General features: G+C 40.4%; 1 protein-coding gene, 1 long non-coding RNA gene and 1 other non-coding gene across 4 annotated transcripts in view; 1 reads left to right on the forward strand and 2 right to left on the reverse strand.

Annotated features, from left to right (window-relative positions):
* cops2 (COP9 signalosome subunit 2) overlaps positions 1–12,550 on the forward strand; it is a 40,200-nt gene extending 27,650 nt beyond the window's left edge. For both annotated transcript variants that reach the window (XM_078241403.1, XM_078241404.1), the window contains exons 8-14: positions 1,324–1,498; positions 4,176–4,354; positions 4,438–4,490; positions 7,123–7,220; positions 9,209–9,291; positions 10,155–10,213; positions 11,799–12,550. In XM_078241403.1, the coding sequence (XP_078097529.1) occupies positions 1,324–1,498; positions 4,176–4,354; positions 4,438–4,490; positions 7,123–7,220; positions 9,209–9,291; positions 10,155–10,213; positions 11,799–11,943 (792 nt within the window). In that variant the 3' untranslated portion in view covers positions 11,944–12,550. The remainder of the gene's footprint in view (positions 1–1,323; positions 1,499–4,175; positions 4,355–4,437; positions 4,491–7,122; positions 7,221–9,208; positions 9,292–10,154; positions 10,214–11,798) is intronic.
* Positions 2,183–2,270, reverse strand: trnap-agg (transfer RNA proline (anticodon AGG)). The gene is given in 2 exon segments: positions 2,183–2,218; positions 2,235–2,270. It is a non-coding gene; the product is annotated as a tRNA-Pro (tRNA).
* Positions 12,551–14,436: 1,886 nt separating the features above from the next.
* Positions 14,437–23,245, reverse strand: part of LOC144511264 (uncharacterized) — a 33,436-nt gene continuing 24,627 nt past the window's right edge. The window contains exon 5 of the long non-coding RNA XR_013500783.1: positions 14,437–15,616. This is a non-coding gene — a long non-coding RNA (uncharacterized LOC144511264). The remainder of the gene's footprint in view (positions 15,617–23,245) is intronic.

Raw genomic sequence — 23,245 nt, forward strand, 5'->3', positions numbered from 1 at the left:
TACATGCATTTCACTTATCAGTGTGGTAGACTTCTTCTATAAAGCAACATTTTAGAGAGCAATGCTGGAGGAGATCTTAGAATGATAGAATCCTACAGCACAGAAGGAGACCATTAGCACATCGAGTCTGCACCGCCCACAATCCCATCCAGGCCCTATCCCCATAACCCCATGCATTTACCCTAGCAAGAAGGGAATCGAACCCAGGTCCCTGGCGCTGGGAGGAAGTAGTGCTAACCACTATGCCACCATGTCGCCCCTTCTAGTAAATATTAAATAATAATGAACATGATATACATTGGCCTGGAACTTCAGGACTCCAGTTGGTCGTAACCAGGGGGTACCCCATTGATGCACTGGGGAACCCTCGCTGAAGCCTCCGGTGAAGGATTGCCTGGCGCGGCAATGGTTAGCACCGGTGTGGTACAGTGGTTAGCACTGCTGCCTCACAGCCCCAGGGACCCAGGTTCAATTCCGGTCTCTGGTCACTGTCTGTGTGGACTTTGCACGTTCTCCCTGTGTCTGCATGGGTTTCTTCTGGGTGCTCCGGTTTCCTCCCACACTCTTAAGATGTGCGGGTTAGGCATGCTAAATTGCCCCTTAGTGTCAGGAGGATTAGCAGGGCAAATGTGTGGGGTAGCAGGATGGGGCCTGGATGGGATTGTTGTCAGTGCAGACTTGATGGGCCGAATGGCCTCCTTCTGCACTGTAGGATTCTATGAATTTCCTGAGAAGTTCAAACTTCTGTTGGGCAATCAGAACCATCCAAAAGTACGGTTTACATCACAAACTTCAAATGGTTCCAACTGTCATCAGAAATATTGGGCAAAACCACTTCTAACTCCTGGGTAACAATAGTACTAAAACCTCAGCAGACACCCCATCCCCCTGGACCACCTGACCATCCAACTTCCAACCCCCCAATCCTACCCACCTACCTTAAAAATTTACCTTATTCCCTGGCTTCTAAAAGTAACTGGACCTTTAAACTTACTTACTTTACAACAGCCAGTGCCATAAAAAAGGGATGTAACTTCCTTACCTCCACCCCTCGACTGAAGGCCTCAGGAGCGCGCTGCAGTGCACAGTTCTCACCCGGCCTGAGTTGGAAGGTGGGGAGAGAAAGGAGTAGTTGGACTGCCAGGTAAGAAACCAGGAGTGGAGTGGCAATCCGACTGATAGACACTTCACGGAAGTTCAGACAAAGCCCATTCTATTGAAGCGTTGTCATCCTATTTTGTATAATCAGTTAATCTCGTGTTTGATTAAATCTATGCAGTTAAATCCTTTGCATTTTCCAAGATTGTTTTTGTTACTTTATAGACTGATGATGGTGAGGATGATTTGAAGAAAGGAACGCAACTATTAGAAATTTATGCTCTGGAGATTCAGATGTATACTGCACAAAAGAACAACAAGAAATTAAAAGCACTATATGAGCAGTCTTTACACATCAAATCTGCCATCCCTCATCCACTTATCATGGGAGTCATCAGAGGTGAGTTCCAAAGTCATTGGAATGAATCATTTTTTATTTGGGTAGTAAATACATGTTAATCTGTGATTTCCTGGACATTTGCACAAGGGCTTTGAATTTTTTTGGCTCTTTAGTGAAATGCTGTACAAGATGTACATCAAAGAAATATTAATAAAGTATTAAACTACTGGATCTAACACTACCAGATCTTTGGAACGTTTTTCAGTTTTTAAACTCGATTTAATACACAAGCAGATCTCTTGTCATACTCTATAAGCAAAATCGGTAACATTTTATTTTATAATGACTGGAGCGTTATGCCATTTAAGATGCCTGTACTCTGCTGTTGTCAAGGTCATAGAATCATAGAAACCCTACAGGGCAGAAGGAGGCCGTTCGGCCCATCGAGTCTGCACCGACCACAATCCCACCCAGGCCCTACCCCCACATATTCTACCCGCTAATCCCTCTAACCTACGCATTTTTAGGATTCTGAGGGGCAATTTTTAACCTGGCCAATCAACCTAACCCGCACATCTTTGGACTGTGGGAGGAAACCGGAGCACCCAGAGGAAACCCACGCAGACACGAGGAGAATGTGCAAACTCCACACAGACAGTGACCCGGGCTGGGAATCGAACCCGGGACCCTGGAGCTGTGAAGCAGCAGTGCTAACCACTGTGCTACCGTGCTGCCCCTAATAAGGGGCTCGTCCGGGATTTGAACCCGGGACTTCTCGCATGCTAATGAACTGATACCCTAAGCGAGAATCATACCCCTAGACCAACGAGCCTGCAAGGTAAATGAGTTCATCCAGCACTTTTTAAGGCGCCAAGTTTAATTTCTGTAGCTAAGCAGAAGCTTCAGCCACTTAAAATTTAAATCTTCAGGGAAATTTTCAGATTCCCAAATAATGATGATGAACATTGAGCTTTTGTTAAAAGATTGTTCAGCTGTAATTTGTGGCTGCTTTCAAAAGCTTTTATACATTACAAAAAAGCTGATCTTCGTAATCACAGACAATCGAAATCATGGTTGTGATGTTTAGCTCTTAAACCTGGCTTGTCCTTTTTTAGGCCAATGCTCATTTATTGAGTGTCCATAAGATATAGGAGCAGAATTCAGCCATTCGGCTCATCGAGTCTGCTCTGCCATTCAATCGTGGCTGATATGATTCTCATCCCCATTCTCCTGCCTTCTCCCCGTAACCCTTGATCCCCTTATTGATCAAGAACCTATCTATCTCTGTCTTAAAGACACTCAATGACCTGGCCTCCACAGCCCATTGCGGCAATGAGTTCCACAGATGCACCGCCCTCTGCCTGAAGAAATTCCTCCTCATCTCAGTTTTAAAGGAACATCCCTTCACTCTGAGGTTGTGCCCTCGAGTTCTAGTCTCCCCCTAGTTGAAACATTCTCTCCACGTCCACTCTATCTAGGCCTCTCAGTATTCTGTAAGTTTTTCAATTAGATCCCCCTCATCCTCCTAAACTCCATCGAATGTAGACCCAGATTTTTCAACTGCTCCTCATATGACAAACCTTTCATTCCTGGGATCATTTTTGTGAACCTCCTCTGGACCCCCTTCAAGGCCAGCACATCCTTCCTTAGGTATGGGGCCCAAAACTGCTCACAATATTCCAAATGGGGTCTGACCAAAGCCCTATGCAGCCTCAGCAGTATATCCCCGCTCTTGCATTCTAGCCCTCTAGAAATGAATGCTAACATTGAGTGACCGCAGAAGCTATACAGACCAGTCAGATGGGGTCTGTTGTTTGATAATGGAAATTTAATGATCTGTATAGCTTCTGAGGTTACTTAATATGTGAGCACTGGCCTTAAAAAGGCCAAGCATTATGCTCAATTATGTCAGAAAAAGACAGCATTGCCTGTCTTTGTACTGCTAACGTTCTGGGCTGATGTCATAGAATTACTTGCAGCACAGAAGGAAGCCATTCGACCCTTCAAGTCCATGCTGGTTCTCCTTGGAGTAATCCACTCCCCCACTTGATCCCCATAGCCCCGCAGATTAGTTTCCTTCACGTGCCCATGCAGTTCCTTCCTGAAATCACTGAACATTTTTGTTTCCACTGACCTCGTAGAAAGGTCATTGCTAATCAGCTGTGGAAAACTGCCTGCTTAGAGTATAACTAGCCCTTCTTAACTTTTCTTTATTAAGGAACTGCCACTCCCATCCAAGCGTACTCCAAGCAATCCTATCAATGTGCTCTAAAACATTGGGTTAGCGAGAATGACCGGGGTTAATCCTGTTCCTTACTGGAATCTCCTTTCGCTGCAGTATTGGCCTATTAATTTTGATCTTTTAAGATTTTCCAGTGTCTGATTGTGTGTCAACAGATATTTTGTTTACTGTGAATTGTGGAGATTTGTAGCGAATACATCTGTACGTGCCATTGTCACTGCAACAGAACACAGCCTCCAGTAGGTGGCAACAGGGGCGTGATGAGCTGTGAAAATCAGATCTTGAGACCAAAGAATCTGTGCCTTTGTCTCTTCAGGCTGTGAATTTACATGATTTTCATAGTTCTGGGAAATCTAAATAAATTGAGCAATGGGAGTTTGGTCGGCCTTCCAGTTACTGATCTTCACCTGCAGGATCTGGATTTAAATCCAGCTCAGGAATGTGCAATTAAAATTTCCATTTGTTGGCATTAAAACTGCCTCTAATTTGTTGCAGAATGTGGAGGTAAGATGCACTTAAGAGAAGGAGAGTTTGAAAAGGCGCACACCGACTTCTTTGAGGCATTCAAGAATTATGACGAATCAGGAAGCCCTAGACGCACCACCTGCCTGAAATATTTGGTATTGGCTAACATGCTGATGAAGTCCGGAATTAATCCTTTTGACTCTCAGGAGGTAAGGTTGGAAATCAAATTTAAATTTCCTTCAGTTTTGTTGGAGCATTTTATTCCAATTCTTACTAGTTCTCTTCTGTTTAGGCCAAGCCATACAAGAACGATCCAGAGATTCTTGCAATGACAAATTTAGTAAGGTGAGTCACTCTGTGTATAAGACCGTAAAAACATAACTCTTTTTCCTGTTGCTTTGTGTAAACTACAAACCGTGACCAAATTAAGTGATTTTAGATTTGAGACCTGGTTTACAGTGTTAGGAGTGTTCTTTTTTTTTGTTGGAGCAAAATATTGCTGCCCAAGTCTGCAGCTGAAGATTACATGGGCGGAGGGGAGGGGGGGGAATTGGGTAAAAATGAAATTGTTGTAGTTATGTAGAACATATTAAGCTTCAACAATCCATTAAGAATAAACTTGCGCTTGAGAAAATGTCCTGAAGAACCATCTAACATCGATGCATTTTTTAATGCTCATTTATGGGATGTGGGCGTCGCTGGCTGGGCCAGCATTTGTTGCCCATCCCTAACTGCCCTCCATTTCAGAGGGCATTTGAGAGTCAACCATTGCTGTGGATCCGGAGTCACATGTCGACCAGACCAGGTACGAATGGCAGATTTTCTTTCCAAAAGGGTATTAGTGAATCAGATGGGTTTTTTAACGACAATTGGAAATGGTTTCATGGTCATCAGTGGACTTTTTTTAAATTCCAGATTTTTACTGAATTCAAATTTCACCATCTGCCATCTGGTTCCCAAGAGTATTACCCTGCGTCTCTGGATTATTAGCCCATTAACAATACCACTACGCCACCACCTCCCCCTTGCTTCTAATTGACTGATCGTAGCTCATCCTTTTAGAAAAATCTTGTTCTCTTCTCCCAATCATAGTAATCATTTGTTTCTTAATTGATTGCAGGACTTTTAGCTCCACTGCCATATCTGAAAGTTGAAATGTCCTGATGTTCTTAAATTGACTTTTGGGCCTGTGACTCCTTCGTCCCAATATATTGACCTGAATTGGAGCTATGCAATAATATGGGAATTTTTGATCGTAGTGTATTGAACTGCTCTGTTGTGCAATCGTTTTGAGTAGCATTGGAATTCAGCTATTATATTCTGCAGGCTTTTCAGACAGCATTTGACATTCTTTGGAAGCGTTGGCTCTGTCCAGTGTCTTGAGTTCAAAATTATACAATTCTAATCCATTGGATCTTTTCTAAACATTTGCAGAAGTTATATGGAAATGACTGTCTATTGATAACAGGATATCAAAATGCGTAATTGCATGCCTGCAGTTAGTGTTCTAATTTTTAAAAAATGTGATATAGTACACTTGGCCTCAAATAGGAATTCAAATTTAACTTTCACTTGGAGAGCAAGGTTTCAATCTGAAAACTATAATTCTGGCAAAAAAATCTTGAATATTTAGGAGAGCATGTAGATGTTAAAATAGTTTTACTTAAAATTATAATTTAAGAAATCTGTCATTGTGGATTGTATAGTTACATCTGTTTCACTTCAGTGAACCATGGCTGACTTTTACATGAGGTTAAAAGCAGATTTGGAGGTGAATTTTACCATCCCACCTGCCACGGGAATCGCAGCAGGCGAGGGGCAGACCATGGAAAGGTCCATTGACCTCGGGCGGGATTTTCCGGCTTCGGGCAGAGTGAGGCTGGAAAATCCCATCCATGGTCTTTTAAATTGACGTGAAAGTCATAATTGAGATATTTACCAAAAAATAAATTTGAGAACACTTTCCTTCTGTTTGATGAATTTATCTAAGTGGTGCTGTTAATGAACATAGGAATAGAACAAAGAACAGTGCAGCACAGGAAACAGGCCCTTCGGCCTTCCAAGCCTGTGCCGCTCATTGGTCCAACTAGACCATTCGTTTGTATCCCTTCATTCCCAGAATGCTCATGTGACTATCCAGGTAAGTCTTAAACGATGCCAGCGTGTCTGCCTCCACCACCCTACATGGCAGCACATTCCAGACCCCCACCACTCTGTGTAAAAAAATGTCCCTCTGATATCTGAGTTATACCTCGCCCCTCTCACCTTGAGCCCGTGACCCCTTGTGATCGTCACCTCTGACCTGGGAAAAAGCTTCCCACTGTTCACCCTATCTATACCCTTCATAATTTTGTACACCTCTATTAGGTCTCCCCTCATCCTCCATCTTTCCAGGGAGAATAGATAGTTTAATTACAGTCATTTGGAGGAATTGGTGGTTTTGGATGGATTGGGTTGATTTGCAATGTAAATCAATTGTATTCTGAGCCCTGTGACCTAATTTGACTGTCTTAATTCAAGTCCATTCTAACCAGTGTCTAATGTCTTTTATTCTGAATCCTTAAAATTGTGTTAATGCAACTTCTCATCAGTTCTTTGATCAATGAGCTAAATAACTTGCGTGAGTGAATATTGGGTTCAGTCACCGAGTTTAATAGTTACAACATCTTTGTTATCAGTAAAATTGAGCAGAGTAATTCAAGATATCATCAACTTCTGGTTAATTTATATTTTCTGCACCCAGAATTAATTTAGTTTTGCTGATAGGTTCTGAAACCACTACAACATGTGAAACATGGATTACTCTTCATGCATTTCATTTGGGGAAAATGGTCTTGTTTACATAATTGCTTAGGCAAACCACAAATGTTATAAATGGGTGTACTGTACTTGTACTGCTGACTGGCAGGATCAGCTCCTAGTGGGGAAATAGAATTCTGAAGAAGGAGAATTCAAGTTAAGGTATGCTGTTTTTCAGTGCCTATCAAAATAATGACATCACTGAATTTGAGAAGATTCTGAAAACCAATCACAGTAACATCATGGATGACCCCTTCATAAGGGAACACATAGAAGGTATGGCTCAATTATATATTTAACTTGTGAAGCAAAGTGTTTATATGCATGTATTTCAAAAATCTTTGCTCTGGAACTGTCTATCTTTGAACATTGCTTTTTCAAAATATTTATGATGCAATAATTGCTGTGGCATATTACTGCAAAGAATTTAAATGTACTGAGGGAATTTCTGAAAACAAGAGAACCCCCTTTAGTATCCTATAGTGTAGTACACTTATGAAAAACTTTCTCCCAATATTTCATTGACATTCTTCCCAGCAAATTATTAGAAGTATTTCGTGTACACGCAGATTTTAGTAATGTAACTGTTCAATTCTGGTGCAAATCACATAGAACAGCAAAGATTAGGAATTCCTCCCTCAATAATGCATAGATACTGTATAAATACAGTAAATACTTCATTCTGCTATCCTTCACAAACTGGAAGACATTGACTAAACTGGATAAGTTCAGAAGAAACTATTTGATAAATATTCTTCGATGTGAATCATGTCATCACAGTGGGAGATTGACACATGATTGACTGACTGGCTTTGGGAGATATTCCAGAGAACAATAATAGTTTGGAGTTAGGTTAGATGAAACATGCAGGTTGTTTGCATTTGTCAGCAAGGAGAGGGGGGCGATATGGCAGGAGCAGTGGAACAGTGTTCTCAATATTGCAGACAAAGTGCTCCGTGCACTTAATTTTGGAGTGCACAACATGGAAAGATCTAAGGACATGCTTGGTATTGTGGTAATTAAGCCTGAGGTTATTTTTACTTTTATAAAATACATAATGAGAGGTTTTGGCTGAGAAAAGCAAAGCCCAATATTGGCTAATATCCTTACAGATCTGATGATGCATGAGTAAACTAATTATTAGCCACTTAAGTCTGTGTCCTTTGGACGTGATGGAGTTCTATGCGTTTCCTGGAGTTTCATGCAGGTGTGGTGTATCTCTCGTTCAGAGGTTGTTACAGGTGCACATCTGCAAAGGTGTTTTCCATCATTGTTTGATTGCATTTGGGCTTTTTGGAAGGAAATGTTTCCTATGAAAGTCTTATGAAGAAACTATTGATTACTATGCTGAAAAATTAAAGGTAGTTTTATAGCACCTGGGCCGGTCCCCACTTCATATCCAAATGAATAGAGCTTTATCACAGTTCTTGCTGACTACACCAGGCATTGAGTATCCAGACACCTGGGAAATAAACTGAAGTTTACACATCTTGAGCAACTTGTGTTTCATTATTCTGTGCTTTTAAATGTAAGTGTTTCTAACTCTCCTATAGCGGAATTGGTTAATGCACTGGTTTATGGAACTGAGCTACATAGGATGAGATATTTCAATGTTTTGTCCTAGTTTTTACTCAGTCATGTCAGTAATAGAGATGGGCAATAGCAGAGGACTAAAAACAGAAAATGCTGAAAATACAGAACTAATGACAGGTTGTCGGTCTGAATTGTTAAGCCTATGTTCCTATTTCCACAGATGTTCAGTGTTTCCAGCATTTTCTGTTTAATTTGAAAAATTTCCAATATTTACGGTTCATTTTATTGTGCAATATTCCACAGCTAGAAAGGGGAATTTGCTACTCTTCTGATCAGTGCACCATATGACCATTGAATTTAACATGCACACTGTTTTTGGTTCCTTATTGCACTGCACTTGCCCACTTTGAACTGTATCTGTCCACTATTTGTCCGGCTGCTTTATAAAACCCAAATGATACACTTGCATTGAAATCATGTACTTGCATAGAACTTCCTTTTTATCAGTGTGAAAAACAGTCTAAATATGTATTATGCAGCACAAAGGAATATGATAAAATGCAGCCATTTTGTTTGCTCGAGTAAATTATAAAGCTCTACATGTAGCTTATGTCCAATAGCCTGTTTGCTGTTAATGAAGATGTACTGTCCAAACCAGTGCAATTATTTTGTGTGTGTCCTTCCTTCTGACAGTTGGGACATTTTGTGATAATGGATTCTGTTTTTCATAGAGCTACTGAGGAATATCAGAACTCAAGTCCTGATAAAATTAATAAAGCCTTACACTAGGATACATATACCATTTATTTCAAAGGTGAGATCACATTTCATTGTTGATTTTAACTTTAATTCATATTGTTTTGGAACAGAAGTCTAGGTTGAATATCTTCTTCTCTTTCTCAACCTTTGTCTCGTGATGGTGCATAGGTCAGACTTTTTGTCTGTTTCTGTGACTAATTATTCCTGGAACAGGTCGCTAGTCTGTCACCAAGGGCTTATAGCTTGAGGGGCATTATGCCACAAATAGGTGTTTAATCACCTATATTTCAATCTTTGAGTTAATTATCTCCAGTAATGGGTTGTTAGACCAATATAATTTTTTACTCAAGCCAATTTAAAATAAATTGGTGCAAATCAGATATAAAGCATTTGTATGGAGATTGGAAATTTGATACTGAATTTTGTTGTTGCTATGGAGTATAAATGCTGAATAAACTGGGCATTTGAATGATGGAAAAGAGGCTACAAAGACCACCCTTGCAATTTAAACGGTGTTGGCTGATCACAAAGCAGTAGAAAGTATTTGGATCATCTCTTACTCTGACCACAGAGCACTTTTGGTAGAGGATGTTGGAAATGTTTGCATGATGTTTGAAAGGAAGTATGTGAGGCTATTAATAGCATAAGATGAGTTAAGTTAGCATCTAATCGTATTCATGCTATCATTATTTCCCGCTTTGATTCTTTACATTTTCCAATTCTTAATCACCTGCAGTGTTGTTGCTTTCACTTAGCTCTGCAGTCCTTTCCAACTGTTCTCACACAAATTAAACTTGGATTGATCAGAAAATCAAACGTTGCAGCTTCAATGATATCCAATTAATTTTCATTGGGAAGCTTTAAAAATTTCTGTAATCTCTTATTTTTATTAATCTTGTATGTTTTTCCCCCCCCCAGGAGTTGAACATAGATGTAGCTGATGTAGAAAGCTTGTTGGTGCAGTGCATATTGGACAAGTACGTATAATTTTTGTAAAAAAAGAGACTTGCATTTCTATAGTGCTGCTCACTATCGCTGGAAGTGTAGTTACTGTTGTAATGCGGTCGCCAATTTGCATTCCACAAACAGCAACCAGATGTACTGGTTTTTTTTGTGAGATGTTTGTTTATTGAGGGATAAATAACAGCCAGGACTCCAGAGAGAACTCCTTTCCTCCTCTTCGCAATGGTGCCACAGAATCTTTACATCGACCTTAGCAGGCTGGGGCCTCAGTTTAATGTTTCATCCAAAAGACAGCACCTCTGACAGTGCGGTGCTCAAACCCTGGAGCCTGGAGTGGGACTTGAACTTAGAATCTTTGATTCGGAGACAAATGTGCTACCTATCGAACCACAGCTGACACACAAGATAACCACCTGGCTCCCAGGTACCCCAAAGTTGTGCTGGGGAATCCCTCTCTGAGGTTCCCAGGTAAAGATTTACATGGCAGTTGTCCAGAAGCACTAACTTCCCCTGGACAATTGCACTGGGAGCCACCTGACAAAGCGATTTAAGTCGTTAACTTTGGATGGTTTTGCTAGTGTTATGCTGAAAGAGTTAGAAGAAATTCAAATCCCATCCACTTACCTTTTCCTTAGCCTGTTATTTTCAGTGGGACCTTTTAAACTCATCTGCTTTATGGCAGCTGGTGCCATGAAAAGGAGGCATCTCCTCCTTCGCCCCAGTTCTTTTGGACTCTGAAGCTGGAGCTGGGGATGTGCTGCGCTGCTTGAATCTCACCTTGCCTGAGTCAGGAAGATCGGACAAGAGAGGCACTTAAGAATTTTAGTGCCAGTAACTGTGTGGAGTAGCAATCCAACGCTGATTGCCACTCCAAGGAATTTATTGGCCAATGTCTATTTTCTTGCTGTTTTTTGAGGCGCTGCAGTAGATGGCTATAGCCTATCAGTTACAGCAAGAACGGTGTAATATTTCTGTTTTCAAACTAGTGACATTTTATTTACACCTATTGATTGTCTGGAAATTCTAATGATGGTCATGAAATAATTGTCGATTGTTGGAAAATCCCATCTGGTTCACTAATATCCTTTAGGGGAGGAAATCTGCCACCCTTATCTGGTCTGGCCTAAACGTGACTCCAGACCCACAGCAATATGGTTGACTCTTAAATGCCCTCTAAAATGGCCTAGCAAGCCACTCAGTTCAAGGACAATTAGGTGTGCGCAATAGATACTGGCCCAGCCAGCGACGCCCAAATCCCACAAATGATTAGAACATGTCAATCAATGCATGTTTAATTTGGGTGGCACGGTTAGGGGTCGATTCCCAAGTCTGTGTGAGTTTCCTCCAGGTGCTCCAGTTTCCTCCCACAGTCCTAGAGACCTACTGGTTAGGTGCATTGGCCATACTAAATTCTCCCTCAGTGTACCCGAACAGGAGCCTGGAGTAATTTCATTGCAATGTTAATGTAAGCCTACTTGTGACACTAATTTTAAAAAAATAATTTATTAACATGCTACATTACAGCTATCATTAAAATGTTAACAGTATTTTGACAATGTTCAATTCAATCTACTAAATAATGTTTCATTTTGTCTCCAGTACTATTCACGGTCGGATTGATCAAGTCAACCAATTGCTGGAACTGGATCATCAGAAAAGGGGCGGGGCTCGATATACTGCATTAGATAAATGGACCAATCAGCTTAATACACTCAACCAAGCAGTTGTCAGCAAATTGGCTTGATGCAATTTAGGCTTCTACAGTAATACAATAAGGAAAAGATGCAGTGATGTGAAACCTTAAAAACTGAGAATGGCTGAACTGCTGTTGGTTGGCCCTGAAAACTACCAGAGCTATGGCAGAAGTGCTTTTTGATCAACTGGTTTGTGTTTTGTTGCTGCATTTGTCCCAAGACACAGCTTTAATCTGAAGAAAACCAAACTGCTACAAGATTTGTGGTATATTGACAATGTGCCCTCCACCATAAGGGAAAGGACAGTCAGAGAGCTGTTTGTGTCAAAATTTCAAAACACAGACTCTTCTCCTCGGTGACATCTAAATATTTTAGCAGTAGAAAAACCTCTAACTGAAATGTTAAACAACCTGCAATAATTTAAAATGTGTATCACAGTTTTTGGAGATGCATTCTTTCATGTACGATTTGGCATGGTTGCGTCATTCTGCAAAATGTTTTGTCAACTTCCAAATTATGTGGCCCATGAGTTCTCTGTACCTGCAGTGTAGTAAAACGTTATAGACAGGAACCTTCATCTGTGGCACACTGTCACATTAGGTTTGAAGCAGCAAAATAAAATGCAGCTCAAATTGGAAATGCTGTAATTTTGGAGTGCTTCCATTTGTTTCTTTTTCTTTCTCAACGATTCAAATGAAAAACATACACAATGTTCCATCTCTTTGGCTCCAGTGGATCTGCTGCACATGCTTTAAAATATAGCGTTAATTCAGACAAGTCAGGAATTCAATTGGCTTCTCCAAGTTTACATTTTTGACTAGTTTCAATGTAGTACGTTAACTAGCCTAGTACACAGAACTGAAAACACATCATTTGATAGTTTTAAACTCTTACAATGCGGGACGTGTGGGTGTTGTGTGCCATAATACAAATTCAATCTTTGCTCAAGCTTTAATTGGCTGAAGCTTATTTAACTGCAATTATTCTTACTGGTGCTGCCTGTGTGAATAGTCAAAATACAGCACTTTGATTTTGGAATTTGAGTATGGCTTTTTTTTTCAATGTCTTATTACTGATGAATCGGGAAAAATAAACTAGTTATCACAAGCTTCCACTACCCAACATGTTGTTACCCCCGAATTTAATGGTTGAACCTTAAATTCTTCTGTTTCCTAGTTAACGTTGTTGCCTGTGTTATCGGTTTTAAAAACAATTCTTATTAATCTTAATGTGGCCATTTGTTCATTGATTGTGTCCTGCACGAATAATTACCATTTTTTGAATATTCACATTTTTTTCCCCTGAGCATTTCACTATTTTCATTGCATGCTTTGGCTTATTTTAAAATTTGGGGTCCTTTTCAAAAGCAAAGTCTTAATGCTAATGTTGAACAGTGCTAAGCATGATGTATGCCGCTGTTAATTTTATTTATGCAATTGGCATTCCTGTTTTAATGATTTGACAGAAGATAAATGTACATGATTATAAATTCAGATAGTTTATATATGATGTAGTAAAGTTACAAATGAATTTATTATACTTAATGTATTTCGGAACATGCTTGAAAGTAAACTTTCTATACAGACAGCAGAGTATTAACCTGCCAGCTATCTAAACATTTCAGATGTAGGTCACTACATTTATATTTTGTATTTAAAAGTTTTAATTTATAGTTTGCAACAAGAATTAATAACAATAATATACCCAAGCTGAAAGTTTTTCTAGTCTTTTCAGCAACATTAAAATTTATAATTTTATATTGAATGTTTAGCCTTGTATTAATATTCCAGCTAAGTAACTTTGTGTGCAACATGTAAGGGGGTGCTGTGGACTTAACTATGAAAAATTGAATTTAATCTCCCACAACTTTGAATTTGTTTTAAAGCCTTCACTTCCATTAAATCAAAGCTAGAAAAATGGGTTTGGTACCTTTTTAGCTTTTTGTACGTTTTGTTTATTTTTAGGTGAGAGCTGCCACCTAGAAATATAAGCAGAACCTGCAAAAGAAAAAGTTACAGCATCTGGCATCTTTGAAGTAGGGCATACAGTACAGAAGTTCCAAAGCTGGAAAAGATCAGCCAACTATCAATTATTACAGAAGAAAGACTGAAATGTTTGATCCTGTCTTCAGTTAAGCCCCCAACTGTTTCCAGAGCCCTTATGTGTCTGATTTCATGAGCAAGTTTTGAGCAAAAAGCTTCAAGACCTACACCAGATCTTGCTCTGCCAACTTGGCAGACCAACAGATGTGATCAGTCTAGAACTGTACATAAATCCAGACTTCTTTGTGTAAAAGTCTTGGAGTAGTTCACCATGCTCTGTTCAGAAAAATGACCAGGAAAAAAAAAACATGGGTGTCTGTATATGACTTTTTGAGAAACCTGCAGTTAATTTGTGGTTGATTCAACAACAAGTCAATTTTGCTTTTGTCCAGGAAAGAAACAAAGAGAATCTTGCTAATAAAAATGATACAATGCTTCTGACTGTGAGGTAATACGACACAAGGCTTCCTATCTACCATTTAAATGCACAGCACTTGAAATGAGGATTTGTCTTATTTCAGTTTTTAATAGCATTTCTCAACCATACAAACAAGAATGAAGGAAAATCCTGAACTGCAGTTTATTGTACTTACAGTACTGCAGCTTGATCCACATCAACATCTTGCAGTTAGAGGATAATCATCAATAGATTTCTGGAAACACTGCGGTCAAGCATTTGCAGATTTATTAAGAATATAGTACTTGTATTAGTACCATAAATAATTACACAGCGCTGGAGCTCAAACTTGATGTATCCAATGTAAGCTGCCACTTTTTATACATTTCTCTTGCCCTGGCTATACACAATTTACATGTTTGCACATTGCATAGTTATATCAAATATATTGTTCAATACTGAGGAGGTAGCCCTGGTATCCTGGCCAACATTTAACCATCACAAAAACAAATTATTTGGTTATGATGTTGTGGGAGCTTGCTGTGCACAAATTGGCTGCCACGTTTACAACAGTGACTACACATTTAAAATACGTTATTGACTGGAAAGTGCTTTGGGACGTTCTGTGATCGCGAAAGGGGCTATAAAGATGCATTTCTTTTTCTTTCACTGATTTGATTATGTTTATCCTTGCAGCGACTGATCTGTGCTGCAATGATTGACATGGGTTTATAACTCTCCTTTCTTGAGTACATGAAGCATGTACATTTTCCAGTTCCAGACTGGGGTCTTTCTGGGGCATATTCTTCAGTAAAGCTTCAAGGCCTCCCTTCTGAGGAATAAAATCTCTTTGTCTTTGATACAAAGGGTCCATTTCTACCAGTCCTAGTCTGTGCTGCTGCAGTTAGCAGCTCTTTCGTCACCATGCCTCCTATTTTCTTATTAAGTAAGTGGTTGATTCTATTTTAGGATATTGCAATTTAAGAATCATAGTTATCTATTTAAAGGCTAAAAGCTAACACAATATGAAGAAAAAAATAGCAGTATGACACTGAATATTTCAAGTCAGTCTGATTAAATCTTTCTTTGCATTATCTTCATCAATTTATAAAAAGGCTTTATCACCTTTCATCCATCTCTTCCTTTCAACTGCCAAGCTTGCTTTTTCTTTAAATGGAGATGCATTGATTCTTCACGTTTCATGAGGACGTCCATTAAAAAGTCTTTAATATTTTGCCACGTTTTAGACCAACTTCATCAGTCTTTTTCTTGGTCACTGAGTTTCTGAAAAAAGCAGTGGGATGTAAATACTCAAATATTTGACATTTCTACAGATAATTTATATGGAAAATGCTGCAGTGTGGCAGGAGTATTTTACATTATTACAAAGACTGATGCATCGGAAATTTATTCAAAATTCCTTCAGCATTTCATACATAACATATGTAATACTACAGGAAAATGATCTCCAATTTGCAACTGATTTTTTGTATGTTACATCGATACTTTTAATTAAATGTATAGCTACATCATTATCACTCACCATAATAGGCAGAACTTATTTTGTTTTATGTCGTTAATGAAATGTGATAGAATACACAAAGCTAACCATTGGAATCGAGTGCCTCATAAACCATTTTTTTTGTTATTTGGCATTCAGTTGCAAGATTTACTTTGTGAGCATCTGATCAGAAATGTAAAAAGACATAAAAGGATTGGAAGAAGCCAGCTATTAAGCAATGAAGATGGATTTATTTGTTCGCAAGAAAACTGAAAACATGGAAATTCATGATTTTTTTCCAACAGCTCTAAAGTTCGGCATGAAATGAGTTTGGGCAGCTTCAATTCCATCACAAAACTGTTCCCATACGTTCTGAAGTTAAATTTATACTGTGCCAATGTACAACCTTATCCTGAGCAAATCCTATATTACAACTTAACCTAAAAGCATTTGATGCAGATAGAGGGAGCCTAAAGCTAGTTGTTGTTCTAGACCTGGTCCTATTATCATTCAGCCTGACCACTCCAAAATGAAATAAAAGCAAAATAACGTTGCATTTGGAAAAGGATTTTTATTAAAGCTGTCAAAACAATCCTGACTGCAGAAAATACAAATGATTGTGTTTTTAAAAAAAGTGAGGGATACAGGCTGCAGGATGAAAAATATCAGAACAGTTATTCATCTTGTGGAGAGGAAAGGAAGAGACCCAGATAAAAGAGCTGATTAACCAATGACAGGAAATAATTTAAGCCACAAATAGTATGAGTTATTGATATGGCAGAAGTTTTTAAACTATTTTTGCTTTATATTTTCATGTCTTGTATACCAGTTCCATGCTCCCCCTACTTTTAAGAAACAGTTGGGGTGAAGCAAATATTCAGCAGTAATGCAAAATGAGCAGTAGTGAGCTAATGGACTCTTCTACATATCATTTTTCTTTTTCATTGCAGTCAATGGGCACGGGTGTAAAATGGGCTGTCAATTTGAAATGAATCCATTTCACACTGGATAAAAATTAATTTCACGCCCTGTGTTCTTTGCAATTTAATTTTCCTGGCTACTTACATATTCCTTAGATATTGCTCTTGGTGTTATTATTGGCATCCATCCATCTCGAGAAATGATAGACTGCACCTAGGGTCTATGTCACTTCTGTATTGGACATTGTGTGTTATGGCTGTAGAGGCCAATCCACGAGTGGCAGTCCCTTCCACAGCTGGCACAAATGAATAGCATTGGCCCGAGGTCGACTGACTTATTTACTTCTGGCGGGCTCTCTTTTCCACCATCTGGTCATTTCTTTTGTCTTCTGCTTTGTTCACACCATTCATGACGGCTTGTCAGCAGCCAGGACTTCCCATGTATCAACTCTGATCTCAGTCAACTTGAAGTCTAGTTTGCAGGCAAACTAATATCGCAGACGTGGGCGACCTGTTGGGCTCATGCTGATAAGCTCACCATAGAGCATGTCTCTGGGGATGCAGCCATCATTCATTCAGCTCACATGACCCAGTCAATGGAGCCGCCGCTGACTCCAGAGGACAAACATGGTGGAGATCCCTGAACGCTGGTGTAGTTCCATATTCACCACTGTCCTCCCAGGAGATACCCAATATTCATCTGAGGCAACAGCCGCTTTTCTTGACTTGCATAAGTTGTACGTGCCTCATTACTGTAAAAAAAAGGGTGCTAAGAACTCAAGACTAGTACACACAGAGCTTTGTATTTTTGGTTAGTTTGTTGTTGGTCCACACTCGACTTCTCAACTTTGACATGATAGCTGCAACTTTGGCAATTCTCGTGCTGGTTCTGGTATCCAGGGACAGGTTGCTGGTAATTGTTGATGCAAATTATGTGAAACTGTCAATGACCTCCAGAGTGAGGTTGTCCGTGTTGCTAGAAGGTGGAGTCTCTATGTCCTGACCCATAAATTTGGTCTTCCTTACTCTGATTGTCAGTTCAAATTTCTTACAAGCCCAAGAGAACCAATCTACAAGCTGTTGCAAGTGAAATTCGGTGTGGGATTATCAGCAAAAAGCAACTCACAAACTAGGACATCATGCACTTTGGTTTTGGCGTGCAGCCTTGCCAAGTTGAACAGCTTGTTGGTGGGCTCTGGCCTGCAGGTAGACACCGTCATTGGAGAGACCAGAAGTGTACAATAGCAGATTGAAGAAATATATGCCAAAGACAGTTGGTACCCGGACACAGCCCTGCTTTACCCTGCTGATCTTCAAAGCCTCCAATAATGCTCCATTGTAACTGACAAACTCTGCATGTTCTTGTGCGTAGGAGAAATAACATGGGGGAGTCCAGGCAGCAGCCTATTTTCTACAGCACTTTACAGAGGCTGCCTGTAATGATAAGGTTGAAGGCCTTGATGATGTCTGTTCAAGTAATGTAGGGTGGTCTGCGCTGTTCGCAGAACTTCTCCTGGAGCTCCTGTGAGAAAGTAATTTCAGTTGTTGACCTGCTAGCTCTGAAGCTGCACTGAGACTCAGGGTAGATGTGTGATGCCAAGGTCTACAATCCGGCCAGAGCAACGTGAGCAAAGACCTTCCCCACAATACTTGACAAGGAGATGCATGGTAATTGTTACAATGCTGCAGCCCTCTTTGGTTTTGTACCAGGTGATTATTTTTGCATCACATATGTCTTGAGGCACAAATATTTCCTTCCAACAGAGATACAGCAGTTCATAGAGACACTGCAGCAGTACTAGTTTTGCATCATTTCCTGAGGCTTCACCACTGGCAAGGTGGCCAATTTCCTTGTTGTGCTCAACTATGGTGGGCTTGCTATCCAGCTTCTCCATGACAGGAAAATCTGAGAGTTTCTTCAGTGACAACATTCTCTGTTGTGCAGAGCTTGAGATGGTGGTCCATCCACATGTCCATCTGCTCACTAGGTTCAGCGACGATTGTTGTGATGTTACTTTGAAGGGATATACAAATGAGCGAGTAATCAGGATGTAGAGCACCATGTGACTGGAAGCCAGTAATGTTTAATGTCTGTGTAGGAACTGTAGCTGTGTTGTCCTTGTGAGTAATGGTTGCTGAATCCGTAAAGTCTGCTGAACCATCCTGTATTGTCTATTCAAATAAACTGAACCTATGCAGAGTTCACCAGTCCTGGTGTGAGATTGGTGAGTTTGTGTGAAGCAGGCAACATTATGGCCATGATGTGGATTTGAAGACCACAGGATGGGCCACAGACAAATCAGAGGCTGCATACACACTGAAAGCCTGGGAATGGGACAGAATCCCTCTATTGTTTTGCAGGATACTGAGATGAGAATACAGAGCAATGGAGCTCATATACAAAGAGGTTCGGCTATTTTATCCAAGCAAACAAGATAGCGGCAGATATAGCAGTTCCAACTTTCCTGAGCATAATGGGGAGGAAAGCATTTAACCTCCTGATAAGTCTGGTACACTCAGAAAAGCCAGGCACTAAAACCTATAATGAAATAGTGGATAGTGGAAATATTGCAGGGCCACTTTTCACCAAAACCTTTAGTCATGAACCAGTCAGAATCCTGAAAAATATATATCTGGATCTTTGGAAGTCAGTGATACAACTTATGACAGACAAACTAATTGCTTAGAATTGGTCATCTATTCATTGCATTGGTACATTGACATTGAAATGCAGCGACAGCAAGTTAGCATGGAAATCACAAGTATTCTACTTGATGGACGTGGGTGGACCAGCAATAGCAGGGTCACTGGTGTATACAGGACCTCAACATTGTGACCATACACTGAGATCAGCAATATGCTCTGCACAGCAGAAGAAGCCAAGAATAATTGCATTTTTTTAAAATTCATTTGTGGGACAAGGCCAAAGCTGGCTGGCCAGAATTTATTGCCCATCCTGAGTTGCCGTTGGAGGGCAGTTGAGAGTCAACCACATTGCTGTGGCTCTGGAGTCACATGTAGGCCAGACCAGATAAGGACGACAGATTTCCTTCCCTAAAGGACGTTAGTGAACCAGATGGGTTTTTCCGACAATCGACAACGGTTTTATGGTCATCAGCAGATTTTTAATTCCAGATATTTTTCATTGAATTCAAATTCCACCATCTGCCGTTAGGCCATCACCTCCCCTTAGGGGAGTCAATGCATGATCTACAGTAGATATACCCAGAAGGTTTGGTGCTAAAGGAAACTTCGGATGTGATGCTGACAAATGCGCCACCCAGACTACAACAACTTCTGATTAAAAATATGGGGATATAACATTTGCTACCAACCGGCTAGAAAAATGGTTACTTCAGACACACTGAGCGGTTTTCCAAACCTGAAAAAGACTGCGAAAGATCTACAAGCAGATGGTATAGACATCAAAGCAGAAGACGGACTCAATGTCAATTTGATGAGCTTTTTGGCCAACTTCAAGAAAAAACAGCAAATGACTCACAACTGAAGGATGATGGAGAGTTATTACAGAAGGTCGACCTGATTCAATACAGGAAGTACCAGACACCTTCAGATTTTTGGCTCTATAGAGATGAACAAGGTATTTCAACACACATTATTTTCAGTGGAAAACAGGTGTTTGTACCTGAAACTGTTCAGCAGGATATATTGTCATAGTTATACCAGGGATAAATGTGCTTAGAGCAAACAAAAAGTGTGACGAGTGAAATTGTTTTGGCCAGGGATCAACAATGATATTGAGAAGGTAGTGAGGATGTGGGAAGCACGACAAAGTCAGCAACCCATCAACATAGAGAACCTCTGCGTCCTTACGAGATTCCATTTTCCCCTTGGACTAAAATCACAACAGATTTATTCACTAGCCATGTGAATGACTTTCTCCTAGTCACTAACTACTTAACCAGGTTTCCAATCATCAGACAGCTGAAGAATACTTCAAGTGTATCTGCTGTGGACACGATCAGTGCACTATTCAGTTTGTTTGGTACACCTGAAGAGATCAGACAGTGGGCAATAGAATACTGGCAGACCTTTTAAGGACACGAGCTAAATGGGGCATAAACCATGTGATAACCTATCACACTTTCCCAGATCCAGGTCTTGCTGAGCGAATAGGTTTTACGGTTAGGACATTAATCATGAAGTGCAAGCAAATAAAACAAGATCTCTGCATTCAAAACAGAAAATGCTGGAAAATCTTAACTGGTCTGACAGCATCTGTGGAGAGAGAATAGAGCCAACGTTTTGAGTCTGGATGACCTTTTGTCAGAGCTAACAGCAAAGAAAATGGCAGGGGGCTGTAATAGGACAAAGGGAATGTAAATTATGATGAAGAAGACTAAGAAAGGTGCTCAAAGTGTCCATTAGGTGATCAGAATTTGTGAATGGCAGAATAGAGGTACAGACTGTCAAGGGATTGCCTGAGGAATGTGGCAGCTGCCCAGAAGTGGGGGGAGAGGATGGAGGGTGCATTGCTATGTTATACTTAAGGTCAACACTTTTAGAAATGAGCTTACTGTTATCAGTGGAAATCATGTTCGGAAGGCAGGTTAGGACAACCTTGCCAAGCCATCGCCTATCCCAGCTCTCAGTGATACATGAGAAAAAAACAAGGAAGAATGCACAGGGCACATGCAGGTGCGGAACTGTCAAGTCTGCACAGAAGTCAGAAGGTTCAGGTCATATACCCAAGGAGGTATCAAAGTGCATAATAAGCCTAGATCCTATAAGGTGACAACACCAAATGGAGTGACGTTAAGGAGAAACAGAAGCCAGCTAAGGGAATTGTACAATTGTATAACACCCAGCATTCCAACTGCATCTAAAACACATCCGAGAATGAACTCAGAAAGGGAACTTGTGGAAGAACACCATGAAAATAACCAACACTTTAATAATACACAGGATGCCACTGTATCTACAGGTCAAAAACACCTAAATGACAGGTCTAGGTCTTGGGATGGTCATACCCTTAAAAGGTCTAAGAGGAATAGCAAGTCATGCATACATTATACTGACTCTTGAACTCTTAAACAGAGATCTATCTCCCTTTTGTGTAAATAGTTTTCACAACTATCCCAACATGCGTGTATTTTTATTCTTAATAGATGTCATATTATCTTGGAAATGATAGGGGATGTTGTAATATCATTTTGAGGTTATGCAAATGAGAAAGTAACCAGGATGTAGAGCAGCATGTGACTAGCAGCTAGTAGCGTGTGTAGTAATCGTCGCTGTGCTGTCCTTATGAGTAAAGGTTGCTGAATCCATAAAGTAGATCTGTCTGCTGAGCCATCTTATACTGTATCTTCAAATAAACCAAACCCATGTATAGTTTACCGGTCTTGGTGTAAGGCTGGTGAGTTTGTGTAATGATGTGGAGATGCCGGCGTTGGACTGGGGTAAACACAGTAAGGAGTCTAACAACACCAGGTTAAAGTCCAACAGGTTTATTTGGTAGCAAACGCCACCAAACGAAGTGGCGTTTGCTACCAAATAAACCTGTTGGACTTTAACCTGGTGTTGTTAGACTCCTTACTGAGTTAGTGTGAAGCAGACAAAGAAATACAATAGTGCTCATCCCTGCCTTTCTCTGCAAGGGAGTTGATTTGGTTGCTGCCGGGCCTGTTACTTTTTTGATTCCTTCATACATTCCTCTAGCACCCAACTTCAGCCAATATTGATTGGTTCAGTGCCAAGCAGTCAGCTGAGACTTGATTCTGAAAGCTCTGAGAGCTTTTAGATTTTGTTTGCTGGGTACTTGCTTGTAGTTCCTGTGGGCTCTGCTCGTGACTGCAGCAATTGGTTCCACTTCTGTCAAATAAGCCTCGAAACAGTCAGCTTTCCTCTGATCTCTTTTCCCTTACCCAGTGAGTGCAGAGTTATAGATGGTGTTGTGCAGATGATTCCGCTTTGACACCACACTCTGGCCTTGGGGTGTTGTCCAAAAGAACCTGATTGACGATGTTAAGAAACTCCTGGGTCCTTTCTGGGTCAGTGGTACAGCAAGTGTTGATCCGAGGATGACCTTTCCTCTTGGAGTGGTATTGTATCCTTAGCTGAAGCCTGACCTTGTTACATGGCAGGGAGTGGTCAGTGTCACAATCAATACTCTGATTGTTATGAATGATGAGGATGCTGTTGAGGGTGATGCTTCTCGGGATGATGAGATCTAGCTGGTGCCAGCAGCGTGAGCACGGATGTCTCCGGGACACCTTTCGGCACAGCTTAGTTCGGAAGTAATTGTTCATCGCACAGAGTCCATGGTAACAACATAGCTCCAGCAATCTCTGTCCATTTTTGTTCATCTTGCCAATTCCCCGGTGTCTTACGCACATTGGCCAAGCTGTACAGTTGGTATTCACCCATGTATTGAAGTCCTCCAGAAAGTCAACCTTCAGAAAGTTGTCAGTAAGGCCAGGACACGTGGACCTTGCATCCCAGCTTGTGATGCAGAAGAGCGGTATCTTC

Source organism: Mustelus asterias, chromosome 24 (genome assembly GCF_964213995.1).
Source record: "Mustelus asterias chromosome 24, sMusAst1.hap1.1, whole genome shotgun sequence".
Lineage (NCBI taxonomy): Eukaryota > Metazoa > Chordata > Chondrichthyes > Carcharhiniformes > Triakidae > Mustelus > Mustelus asterias.